At 50.5% G+C, this 13,064-nt stretch overlaps 1 protein-coding gene across 1 annotated transcript in view; it reads left to right on the top strand.

Annotated features, from left to right (window-relative positions):
• Positions 1–13,064, top strand: part of igsf21a (immunoglobin superfamily, member 21a) — a gene marked incomplete at both ends in the record, with an annotated part of 963,192 nt that overhangs the window by 399,172 nt on the left and 550,956 nt on the right. The window contains 1 exon segment of the mRNA XM_084316427.1: positions 11,325–11,437. Coding sequence (XP_084172553.1) covers positions 11,325–11,437 — 113 coding nt within the window.

The following is a 13,064-nucleotide window of genomic DNA, read 5'->3' as shown; positions in this document are numbered from 1 at the left end:
CACTGCTAGCTGGCCTCCCGGCCACTGCCACCAAGCCTCTTCAACTCATTCAAAATGCAGCGGCCAGCCTGATCTCAAACCTACCGAAGTCCGCCCATGTCACCCCACTTCTTAGGGACCTGCACTGGCTCCCCATTGCTGCACGTATCCGCTTCAAGGCCCTCGACCTAGCATACCGTGCGGCAAAGGGAACCGCTCCTGCCTACCTCCGGTCAATGGTCTCTAACTACACACCCTCAAGACCCCTACGCTCTGCATCTTCTGGCCGCCTCAGATCTACTCCTATCCAAGCTCCCGGAGGGTCATCAAAGAGAAGCCGCCTATTCTCAGTCCTTGCCCCACAATGGTGGAATGAACTACCCATCCCAGTTAGGACAGCCGAATCCCGTCCAATCTTTCGCCGTCGACTAAAGACTCACTTCTTCAACCATTATCTGAAATGATAAAAAAAAAAAAAAAAAAAAAATCTAACCCCGACTAACCTTAATGTTATGCACTTGTCCTAATAAACTAACCTACACTGTAACACGCAACACTTTGATGAACATTGTTACTCAGCTGATAGAGTTATACCCTTCTTGCTGTCTTGTCGCACAGAACTTGTAAGTCGCTTTGGATAAAAGCGTCAGCTAAATGACTAAATGTAAATGTAAGAAGGTACGGATACTCAGGCTGTTCACTTGAAGAAAGGGGGTTCTCATACGGATCCGGTCTTTATAATCCAAGTGCTCAGTAGCAAGGTAATAGCTGTAATCCAATGCTCGATAGCAATGATGATAGCCAGCCAGCTTCGTCCTCGAAGCTAGCCCGAGGTAAGATCTTCAAGGTAGTTAAATCCAAACGACAGTGGGTATTAACGATGCTCTTCTCCACGGTACTACGTTCCACAATCACTATAATCCAACCAATAATGGTTCTACAATATCGCCGCGGTAGGTTCCAATGTGCACATGTCCAATAGTTCTGCTACTAGGCCCTCCTTGTGTGCTGGCACTAATTACTAAGTCCACACACACTTGCTAAGGTTCACACTAGTTACTAAACGAACAAACTGCTTGTTAATGCTGCACACCGAACGAACTGCTGTAATACGATTCACACTAAATGACGACTCTTTACTTCACATTAAGTTAGGTCGAACTTGACTCTGCTATACTCTAGGGGCAGCTACTGCTGTTGCATTACTCCGGACGAACTTCACGTTACTTCATACAACTGCTACTTAGACGAACTTACTACTGTTCGCGCCTTCCACGATATATATACTTAGAGGGCTTTCTAGTGCCCAGCCTCAGCTCTTGTCTGGAATCAATGCGCTGGCACCAGGCATGTCCCAACTTGTCCAGACTCGCCTTTGAACCTGTCTCAGGGGCGCGGTCCTTGGCGCCGCCAACGTCAAGGGCATTATCCAATGAGGAAAGCGAATAATGCTATGATTCAAACGGAGGCTTAAAGGGATATAGCTTATATATATAAATAATATACAAGTTATATAAAACAATAAAACGTAGATTCTCAATGTTAATCTGGCCCTTCAGAACAGCCGCCTCCTAATTAGTCCGCACCTAATTAGTAAAGGGAGCACAGATTAATATTAGGGTCCAGTCAACTTCTCCATACTTGTTGTGAGGAGTAGGGCAATCTACAAAGTCAGTGGGTCATGGTCGTCATCAGGGGAGTCAGGGATCTCCGGCAACTCTATCAACTTCTCCACAGGTCGGGTGTAAGTCCGCCCTTGGACTATGACTTCTGCCGCTCTGACCTTCCCATCGGCACCAGTAATCACTCTGCTCACGTGGCCGGCCGGCCAAGTAGCTCGGGGTAGTGACTGGTCTATTATCATGACGACTGTGCCCACCTTCAGGTTGTCCCTGTCCTTTACCCACTTCTGACGGGCTTGGAGGGATGGTAGATAATGGAGGAGGAAGCGGGTCCAAAACTGGTCGGCCAATACTTGGCTGTGTCTCCACATTCTCCGGCCGTTCATCTCATCTTGTCTGTACACTGCCTGTGGAAGGGCAGGGTCCAGCCGCACCATCAAGAGATAGTTTGGGGTGACTGGGTCGACGTCTGCTACATCACTTGAGACGTAACCGAGGGGCTTAGAGTTCAAGACGCCCTCGATCTCCGTGAGGACTGTCATCAGGACTTCCTCCACCACGGTCTGGGCCCCAAGTACGGTGTACATAGCAGTCTTTATAGAACGGACTTCTCTTTCCCAGGTTCCCCCGAAGTGAGGGGCGTTCGGGGGGTTGAACTGGAATGTGATCTGAGCAGGAGCGAGGCGGGTGTTAAGTTCTTCACCCATAGCCAGGAAGCTCTCTCTCAGTTCTCTGTCTCCTCCACTGAAGTTTGTCCCTTGGTCGGACAACAACACAGACAGGGTTCCTCTCCGGGCTTGAAATCTCCGGAAGGACATGAGGAATGAGTCCGTACTCATGGTCTGGAGGATTTCTATATGAACAGCTCGGGTGGTCATACACTTGTACACAATGCCCCACCTCTTCTCTGTCCCTCTTCCTTTCTTGACGTTGAATGGGCCGAAGCAGTCCACACCCGTGGAGTGGAAGGCCCTCTCGCCGAGTCGGAGGCGGCAGGGAGGCAGGTCGGCCATCATCGGGATACTAGGCTGTGCTCTCCACTTGCGGCAGGTTAGGCAAGTCCGTTGGAAGCGACGTACTGCTTCTCTCCCTTGGAGTATCCAGAAGCGTCGTCGGATCTCAGCGAAGACTCTCTCTGCCCCCGCGTGGTGCACAACCTCGTCGTACTTCTGGATGATCAGCTCGGTTATCTTGTGTCGGCTGTTGAGAACGATAGGATGCTTAGCAACGTCAGTCACGTCCGGGGCCCGTCTCAATCGACCACCCACCCTGATGAGGTGCTGGGCGTCGAGCTCTGGGGCCAAAGTGAGAAGTCGGCTGTCTGAGGGGACTGGCTTTTCCCCTGTCAGGCAGTCTAGTTCTTCTGGGAATGAGTCTCTTTGGGCTCTCCTTAGCAGAAGAAGTTCGGCTTCTTTGTAGTTCGATGCGTCAAGGTCTGTGGTGGGGGGAACCTCAGGGTGGTGCCACAAGAATGTCCTTTTCTGAGCACTCTCAAGAGTTAAGCAGTCGTCTAGGTTCGGGTCCGTTGGAGCCGGGGCGTGCGTCAGCCCACAGAACATAGACTTCTTGATCTCTGCCTCCTCTTGACTCGCCTCCCGTGGTGTGGGGGTAGGCCACTTCTCCTCCGGGAGCTTGAGGAACTCAGGACCGTCACTGTAAGGGTTAAGACGTGTGAGGTCGTCTAAGGACATCCCCCGTGTGATGACATCCGCTGGGTTCTGCTTGGTGTCAACGTATCTCCAACACGCTGATCCTACCAAGTCTTGGATCTCGGTGACTCGGACTCCGACGAAAACTTTGTATCGACAAGAGTCGGACTGGATCCAAGTGAGCACAGTCATAGAGTCGGACCACAGGATTGTCTTTCGCACCGTTTTGTTGAGTTCACTTTGTATCAGCGTGGCGAGTTGCGCGCCTACCAGAGCTGCGCAGAGCTCTAGACGCGGGATCGACTGCTGCTTGCGGGGAGCTATCCTCGAGCGGGCCAGGACGAAGGCTATATGTACTTCTCCTCCCTCTTCTCGGGCTCTCAGGTAAGCCACCGATCCGTAAGCCACTTCGGAGGCGTCACTGAAGACGTGCAGGTCTATCTGACACGTCTCCAGCCGCACTGTGGGGGGGAAGTAGCTCCGTCGAATGTTCACATCTTGGAGTGAGTCTAGTTCTCCCTCCCATTCTCTCCAGGTGGAAGCCAGGTGCTCGGGTATGGGGTCGTCCCAGCCCTGCTCCTTGTCCCACAGTTCTCGCACCAGCATCTTCGCCCGAGTGGTGTAAGGTAGGATACACCCCAGCGGGTCGTATTGGCTTGCGAGTGTTCTGTATACACTCCGTCGAGTGGTCGGTAGAGGGGTCGACCTTCCCTGCTCCGTGGTCAGGGGTGTGTGCTTGTAATGGAGCGAGTCTGTTTTGAAACGCCAGACGAGGCCCAATGTCATTTCCTGTGCTTCACCTGGGGTGGTCGCCATCCAGGTCTCGCTGCTTGCTGCCTTTGTCTCTGGGGGGAGGCTGCGGAGTACGTGAGGGTCACTGCTGGCCCATTGCCTAAGGTCGAAGCCGCCTTTGACCAGGGAGGCTCGTAGCTTCAGCAAGATGCTCTCAGCTTCTTCTGGCATTGATACGCTCTGTAGGCAGTTGTCCACGTAGAAACTCCTTTCCACGCTGTGTCTGACCTCCTCGTCGGCTCCAGGGTCTTCGGCCACGTGCTTCTGTAGCGCGAACGTGGCGCAGCATGGGCTGCATGTGGTGCCGAATGGGAGGACCTCCCATTGATAGATTGAGGGTTGTTCATCGTCGATCCTCTCTCTCCACAGGAACCGCAGCAGGGGCTTGTCTTCCTCCATCAGTCGCACTTGTAGGAACATTCCTTTGATGTCGCCGCTGATCGCTACTTTGTCCTGGCGGAAACGTAGTAGTACGCCGAGGAGGGAGGGGCCGAGTGTCGGGCCGGGCAGGAGCAAGTTATTCAGGTTCTGTAGTCCGATCTGATAACTGCAGTTAAATACAATGCGGTTCTTGCCGTTGTGGTGGACCTTGTGATGGGTCACGTACCAGGATTCAGTCGTCTGGTCTGCCTCGTGGTCGTCGATTTTCTTTATATGTCCAGCCGTGATCAGCTTGTCGATCTCGGCGCTGTATATCGTTGCTTGAGGGGGGTCTTTAGCGAGACGCCGCTCGGTGTTCTGTAGATAGCGTTGTGTCACTTCTTTTGATGCGTGCAGGGTGGGCATCCCCTCCCGCCTCAAGAGTAAGTTGCGTATCTCATCACTCCATCGACCTCGACCCTCTTTGTCTTCTGCTCGAGGAGAGCTATGGCGTACTTGTCTTCCTTGGAGCGAACTAGTTTCCGTTCGTTCTTGAAGGGCATCGAGTCTAATGTCCATAGTCTCTCGACGTGCTGCAAGAGGGTAGTGTCGTTGTCGCTCACCTTCGTGTAGAGGCAGCGTGTGGACGTTGGTCGGTTGGAAGGCCTCTGGGTCCGATGTGGACCGCGTCCATTGGGACGATGAGGTCTGCGTGGTCGGAGCCTATGAGCAGTGTCGGCGTGGCGCCGTCGATGAGCGGTATAGGCAGTCGGCGTAGGTGCGCGTACTTCTCCATCAGCTGTGGGATGGGGTAGTCATAGCGTGACAGACCTATGTCATGGCTTGTAAATGCCTTAGTGATGCTGTACCGCTATTGTGAATGAGACGTTTTCGCCCTTTATTGTTTTTAGGTCTCGCCGAATAGTACGGATTGTCATTGTTTCTTCGGTACCCCGCAGGCCCAACTGGGCTGCGGCGGAAGCGAGGAGGAGAGTCTTTTCTGACCCATCGTCGAGGACGGCGTAAGTGTCCAGGACCTTGTCCTCGTAGCTTAGGAGCACTCGGACCACCTTAAGGAGCACTCGGGAGCTCCCGCTCTTCGCAGGGTCTATGTATAGGACTTCTGCTCTCGAGCTGCTTTGTGGTACGGGTCTCCACTTGTTGCTCTCGTGTAGGACATCCAGGTGGGCGCCGTCACACTTGCTGCATCTTTTCTTTAGGCAGCACTCAGCTGCCATGTGGCTGCGCGCGCAGCGGAAGCAGCGGCGGTTCGCTTTGATCCACTGACTCACTTCTTCAGCGGTCAACTTCTTAAAGGTGTCGCATTGAGATAGCCAGTGTTCATGGTCACAATACTGGCAGGCGATCTTCCATTTTCCCTTCGCGGGGGGGGTGTTATGACTCTTGTGCCGCGGCACTGACTCGGCCTGGTGCATCACGGTCACGGACCGGCGGTTGTCGCTGAACCTTCTCGGTCCATCTTTAGGGTTAGAGCCACCCCACGCGAACGTGTCTATTTGTAGACTGCTGACCTCCCTGGCTAGGAAGTCAGCAAGGTCTAGGAGGGATGGTTCTGGGCCGTGGGGGTCACGGTGGTCTCTCTGCCGCCGAAAGCGCTCTTGACGGGCTGGGGGGAGCTTCTCCAGTATCCGCTCCACGTTGGAATTGGCATATAGTTCATATCTCCCCTTCTCCTTCTGTGACCCGAGCATCCCTACCAGGGATTGTACTTTTATAGATAGGTCATCTAGGGCTCTATTGTCTTTAGCTGGGGGGAGGCGGTCGATCTCCCGTATTTCTTGAATTACATAGTCCCATGTGCGTCCATAGCGCCCGTCGAGGGCCACCAGGGCATCAGAATAGGGGGTTCTTGAGTTAGAATATGCCAGCGCTATGTTGTGCGCTCTGGGTACTTTCAGGTGCTTGAGGAGGATGGCATATTTGTAGGACTCGTCCTGTACTTCGGACATAATAGTCTCTAAACACATACGTAGTTCAGTATACTGTGCTCTGTCCTCACGCGTAAAGTCTGGGAATGTGGGTGTCCCAATGTAAGATGCCATGGATGGCTGTGACACCGATGCGCGTAGGGGGAGAGGCCTCCTTGGCGAGTCTCCCCATACGTGGGGTCGTGGGTTAGTGCTGGGTGGGAACCAGAGGCCGGGCCCCCAGGTGCTGCTCCTCGGTGCTGACTGTTGATTAAACTCACCCCTGGGTTGGGTCAGGGGGTTCGTAACGCAGCGGCTCGGGGCTGAGGTCGGGGCTGTACTGTTCCTCCTGGTCCGAAATAGGTTTGTGCTGGTGGGCTTGATGTCCTCCCTCGTCCCCCGCTAGGCCTTGAAGTCTCTTAGTTAGTTTCTCGGCGACGTAGGCGGGATCTTCCCGTTGGCTGGGTCCCGTATAGATTGGTCGGGGAGGGGAAGGTGCCCTCGACCCGTGTAGTGATGATCTCCGGGAGCTCCGGGTGGAGGAGTGGGGGGTCGCCCTCTGAAGCACTTGCTCCATCATCTGCGCCTGCAGACGGTCTCTTTCCGCCTCGCGCTGTGCATTGGCGGCGTCGCGCTGTGCATCGTGTTGCGCGTTGGCGTGGTCGCGCTGGATGTTTTCTTCAGCCTGGAGGCGCCTCTCTTCCAGTCTGATGGTCATCGCGGCGTCAGCCTGGAGGCGACTCTCTTCCAGTCGGATGCGTTCGCGCTCGTTCTGTTGTTGCGCTTGGAGACGTTCTCTTTCCACTGCAGAATGTTCGCGCTCACTCTGTTGTTGCACTTGGAGACGGTCGCGCTCACCCTGGATGCGGTCTCTTTCGGTTGAAGCTGTCAGCGTGGCGATCAGGGCTTGCGCTAGTCTCTGGTCGGCCTCGCTTGGGGATGACGCTGATGAGGGTGATCTGGCGTTGACAGGACTTGGCGTTGACCTGTTCTTTACGCGCTCCGAGGTCCATCTCGAGGGCGCTGCTTCTTATCTTCTCCCGCGCTCCGAGGTCCATCTCTGAGACGCGGTACTCTTCTCTTTGGTGCGCGCCAAGGTCTATCTCGGGTGCGCAATCTTTATCCTCTTGCGTTCCGAGATCCATCTCGGTGGCGCTGTCTTTATCCTCTGGCGCTCCGAGGTCCATCTCGGTGGCGCTGTGGTCTTTGGGCATAGTCACGTCATGTCCCGCTTGTCCCCCCCCCGTGAGCTAAGTCAGTTTCGTTTGAACCCGCTGGGGTCTCTACTAGTGGGGCCGACAAGTCGATAGGATTGGGCATGCTTAAACTATTAGTTTTATCCGTGCTTAACGTCTTTTTAGATAAGCTAGGAGGTAAAACGAAAGCGTAGTCCTCCAATTGTGGAGGGGGCTGACGTTGGCGCCTAGGGCGCGATAGTTTGGGAGAGCCGTTTGGAGAGTGTCCGCCGCTGGCCATATTACTATTAATATGATTAAGATTACTGATACCCTCCGGCTCGAAGGACCAATTGTAACTGAGGGGTTACAAAACCCTGACTGTATTAAAGATTGTGATAGATTAAACCACTACTACATATTATTATTATTATTACTTGCCAGACAGTACAGTTAAATATGGCAGACACTCAGAATAGACGGCACGGTGACAAGGAGATATCATTTACAGTATTTATTATTATGCATCCAATATACAAATGGGAATGACTTGGTCACTCTTTTATGGCGAATGATATTAGAAAGTCAGCGAGTAGCAAAGTCAGTGGGAATGAATAATTCCTAAGCTAGGTATACTAGACCAGACGCCGCCTGGCGTGGGATGGCAATATAGGGGGGCAAACGAGGGTACCGCTGGAGACAGGTGATATCCTCCCAGAGTTGTAAGCTCCAGAGGAAGGAAGAAGGTACGGATACTCAGGCTGTTCACTTGAAGAAAGGGGGTTCTCATACGGATCCGGTCTTTATAATCCAAGTGCTCAGTAGCAAGGTAATAGCTGTAATCCAATGCTCGATAGCAATGATGATAGCCAGCTAGCTTCGTCCTCGAAGCTAGCCCGAGGTAAGATCTTCAAGGTAGTTAAATCCAAACGACAGTGGGTATTAACGATGCTCTTCTCCACGGTACTACGTTCCACAATCACTATAATCCAACCAATAATGGTTCTACAATATCGCCGCGGTAGGTTCCAATGTGCACATGTCCAATAGTTCTGCTACTAGGCCCTCCTCGTGTGCTGGCACTAATTACTAAGTCCACACACACTTGCTAAGGTTCACACTAGTTACTAAACGAACAAACTGCTTGTTAATGCTGCACACCGAACGAACTGCTGTAATACGATTCACTAAATGACGACTCTTTACTTCACATTAAGTTAGGTCGAACTTGACTCTGCTATACGCTAGGTGCAGCTACTGCTGTTGCATTACTCCGGACGAACTTCACGTTACTTCATACAACTGCTACTTAGACGAACTTACTACTGTTCACGCCTTCCACGATATATATACTTAGAGGGCTTTCTAGTGCCCAGCCTCAGCTCTTGTCTGGAATCAATGCGCTGGCACCAGGCATGTCCCAACTTGTCCAGACTCGCCTTTGAACCTGTCTCAGGGGCGCGGTCCTTGGCGCCGCCAACGTCAAGGGCATTATCCAATGAGGAAAGCGAATAATGCTATGATTCAAACGGAGGCTTAAAGGGATATAGCTTATATATATAAATAATATACAAGTTATATAAAACAATAAAACGTAGATTCTCAATGTTAATCTGGCCCTTCAGAACAGCCAGCAAGCAGTGTGTTGCAGTAGTCGAGGCGGGAGATGACTGTTGATTGGACGAGGAGTTGGGTGGCTTCTTTTGTCAGGAAGGGGCGGATCCTTCTGACGTTGCTCAGGAGGAATCTGCACGTTCTGGTTGTCGCTGCGATGTGAGCGGAGAAGTTCAACTGGTCGTCAAGGACAACACCAAGGGTCTTGGCGGTCGGGGACGTGGTCACAGTTGAATTCTCGACTGATGGAAAGGTCGGTCAGGGGGGAGGATTTGGCCGGCAGGTGAAGCAATTCTGTTTTGCTTAGGTTCAGTTTGAGGTGGTTGGACGTCATCCAGGCGGAGATGTCAGACAGACAGGCCGAGATCCGCTCAGAGACGTAGATATCTGAGGGGGGGAAGGAGAGGAAGAGTTGAGTATCATCAGCATAGCAATGATATGAGAAGGCATGAGACGTGATAATGTTACCCAGAGATTTAGTGTAGAGGGAGAAGAGAAGCGGTCCAAGGGCCGAGCCCTGGGGGATACCCATCTGCAGGGGGCGGGTGGCAGACAGGGTCCCTCTCCATGACACTTGGTAGGGGCGGTCATTGAGGTATGATGTCAGCCATGTCAGCGCAGAGCCAGCCACTCCCTTTCCTGCGAGGGACAAGAGGATCTGATGGTTGACTGTGTCGAAGGCTGCAGATAGGTCTAGGAGAATCAGGACAGAGGAGAGGCCTTTCGCTTTTGCCAAGTGAAGTGCCTCTGTGACCGCAATGAGGGCCGTTTCTGTGGAGTGACCAGTCCTGAATCCTGACTGGTTAGGGCCGGTCTAGGAGGTCATTCTGTAAGAGATAATCAGTGAGTTGGTTGGATACAGCCTCCCCTCCCCTGTCTTGAACGTTGCTCGCATATGCCCCCCACTGGCCGGTTGTAGGGAGGATAGAAGCATTGCATCACGTGTCCCCTCCGATACCAGAGGAGGCAGCCTGTCACATCTTTTCACCTGCCAGCGCGGACTCTCATTGGCGAGGTGTAACGTGTGGGAGGCTCACACTACCCCCGCCATTTCCTGTCTCTGCTGTGCAGGCATCCCCCAACCGACCTGTAGGAGTCGCTGTCCACAATGTCCAGATTACCACCTATCGACTTCCACCCGCTAAAGGTGCTCCCATAGTCGAGCGGACTGTACACGGACTGGACTCTGCGGAGGTCCACTGGACTCTTTGAGCTTTCATAGTCGAGCGGATCTGCGCGGACCAATTTCCTACATGTCTCGCGCCAGTTTACACAATTTTTCCGACGCTGTTCAACTTATGTCATGTCGTCGTCATCCGATGTCAAAATAAAGAATATGTTATCTCCGTTTCCAATATTTCGATAATAAAACGGGCAGTTTTACACACTTCATTTAGAAAAGCCATTCAAACATCTCAAGCCCTACTCTCTCTTGGCACGGAGTGAGTGGTCAGAGTAAAATGCAGATCGACGTCACATTAAATGCAGTTCGCTGTCAACCAAAACGCCGAGCAGCGTATTGTGTGACACCAAGTGGGCGCCGCGGACGTCCGCGCGTCAGAAAATAGGAGCTTCGCACTTGGACTCTGCTTTGGGTCTGCTTTGAGTACCATTTGGGTCCGCTTTGAGCCCGCGGGAGTCTGCTCCGTGTACGGTCCGCTCGGCTATGGGAAGGGCTTGACTCTGCCAATTGAGTTAGTATGACGGCCGGTCCAAGACGGAGGCAACGCCGATAGCCGGATTTGAACCCGGTGTCTCTTGCGTTGGTGACAAGCACAATGTCCGCTGCACCACCCAGCCGCCCCTCTTACAGTATATTATTTGCTTTTCTTTCAATACTGGTTTTAAACCAATACCAAAACTGGTTTTAAATATTATTACAACATTTCATTCCGTTAGAAGAAGGTTTCAAAGTTTTTAACTCTGGTATTTTAGGTGTTGCTCAAACTTGTTTCCTTTGATATGTTTGTTGATGTTCGTCATCCTTTTTGTTTGTCCAATATGTTTTAATACGTATGTCTATAATTGCACACGGATCACTCTCGGCCTCAATGTGCTTACCTGTATAAATTAAGAATGCAGACACATTCAATAAATAAATCAAATGAAAATGTATTTCAATTATTGAAAACGAACACACCAAAATGTGTCTTGTGTTGGATGGTTTATCGCAATAATAAAACTTCTCTTCAATCTTTGTTTCAGGATATTTGACAGTAACCATAGAGCCCCTGCCTCCTGTTGTTGTGGGAGAGACTGTTACCTTGAAGTGTAACTTCAAAACTGATGGCCGGCTTCGAGAGATCGTTTGGTACAGGGTGAGTAAGCTTCTTTAAACTACCAAATGCCAGCAGTCAATAAACACTGTGGATTTCATTTCATTAATTTTTCACCATCCTTTATATAGGATAGATCACTGCCAATAGTCATATTGCATATATATCTTTTTTTTTATTGCTGAGTGGGGAGAACAAGCACACGCTATCCGATTCCAATCGTTAGAAAACAAGTGATTATTTTGGCCAGCTGTAGGGGATGCAGCTCTGGCTTGGTTGAGAATGTGATTTCTCTATCGTCTGGTCGCTGCCATAATGTGTTAATAGTTCACAGCTGGCCACTCTGCTGTTATTACTATCCCAGTTGGTGTACTATACTGCATAAATGCGGCCAACAATTAAGTAGCTAAAGAAGTGTCATTGTGACCTCGCACAAGGGTTTATAATATGATATATCTTTGTTTGTAGAAGATAGAAAACAAAATGTGCGCTGTTACAGTATTGCATTAAATATAAGAGGTCCGTAATAGACACAATGTTGCAGTCTGTAGGATGGGGTTTGTCCATGTTAAATAAATAAGGCTTTCAAAAGAGACAGATAATTACTTGGATTGATGTAATTGGGGCAGCAGCTGTAAGTGCATGACCTGATCAAATCCTTTAGCCTTTTAAATGCATCGATATGCAAAGTGTGTATGAGTTTATAACTGTTTCAGTAAATGTATGTCAAGCACTCTACCCATTGAGCCATACAAGGACAGTAAGAAATACAGCAGCCGAGACAATACAGCTGCTCGTTAAATAGGAGTAAATAATCTAAAGCATGTGAAGTGAAGAATGTTCACTTAACACTTTGAATGCCCAGCAGGGGGCGCACATTTAGTGCTTGAATGCCCACCATCCGCTTCGATGTTAACGTTAATATCGCCTAATCTATGTTTTAAATTATGGCTATGTGTCTAATCTGCCCGTCGCATTATCAATGACCCATTTCCAGTCAACATTGTCGAAGCGGATTGTTTTTTTATTGGTTCATTTCCGTTTTATAGCATTTTGAAAAGCCCTCGTTTTCAAGAAGAAAAAGAATCCCTGATCCTAATACTGGTCAAATAGATTCCTTACCTGAGATCAGATGGTATCCAAATGGATTATTCTAATTCCTGATCGACCATTCCAAAAATCTATCCTTTTATTGATCCCACGCGTATACTGTAAAACAGCGTATACACGCTGTGCTGAGGGTCCAGCATGAAGCTGATCGGCCCCGGTTACATGCGTGAGAAGTAAAATGTGGAGTCCGGGTTTTTTTTCCCCATGCATTTTCATTGAGTCCAATCCAAAAGGGTGAATTACCATCTGGGAGACGATAGGGGGCGCTTTTTTCACATCTGAGCGCCTGGGGTGGCTGATTTACCAACGGTAGACTCGTTGATGAAATATGAATTCAGATCGCTAATAAAAAAAATAAAAACGAAAACTCGGGTTGGGCATTCAAAGTGTGTTAATCAAGGCAAACACATTTTCTTTGTGCATGTTTAACACGTACAATATCTTCTACACTATTATACTGGAAGGATATATATGTTTGCAAACATTTCAGAAATGTGTACGCGTGATACCGTTCACCTTGGTTTCACCTCTTATGCTGAAAAAACATTGATCGTCGAGC

This window comes from Notolepis coatsorum, assembly GCF_963971535.1.
Source record: "Notolepis coatsorum genome assembly, chromosome: 6".
In the NCBI taxonomy this organism is placed as follows: domain Eukaryota; kingdom Metazoa; phylum Chordata; class Actinopteri; order Aulopiformes; family Paralepididae; genus Notolepis; species Notolepis coatsorum.
Note: the sequence above shows the minus strand (reverse complement) of the source record. Positions and strands in the feature narration are given on the sequence as shown.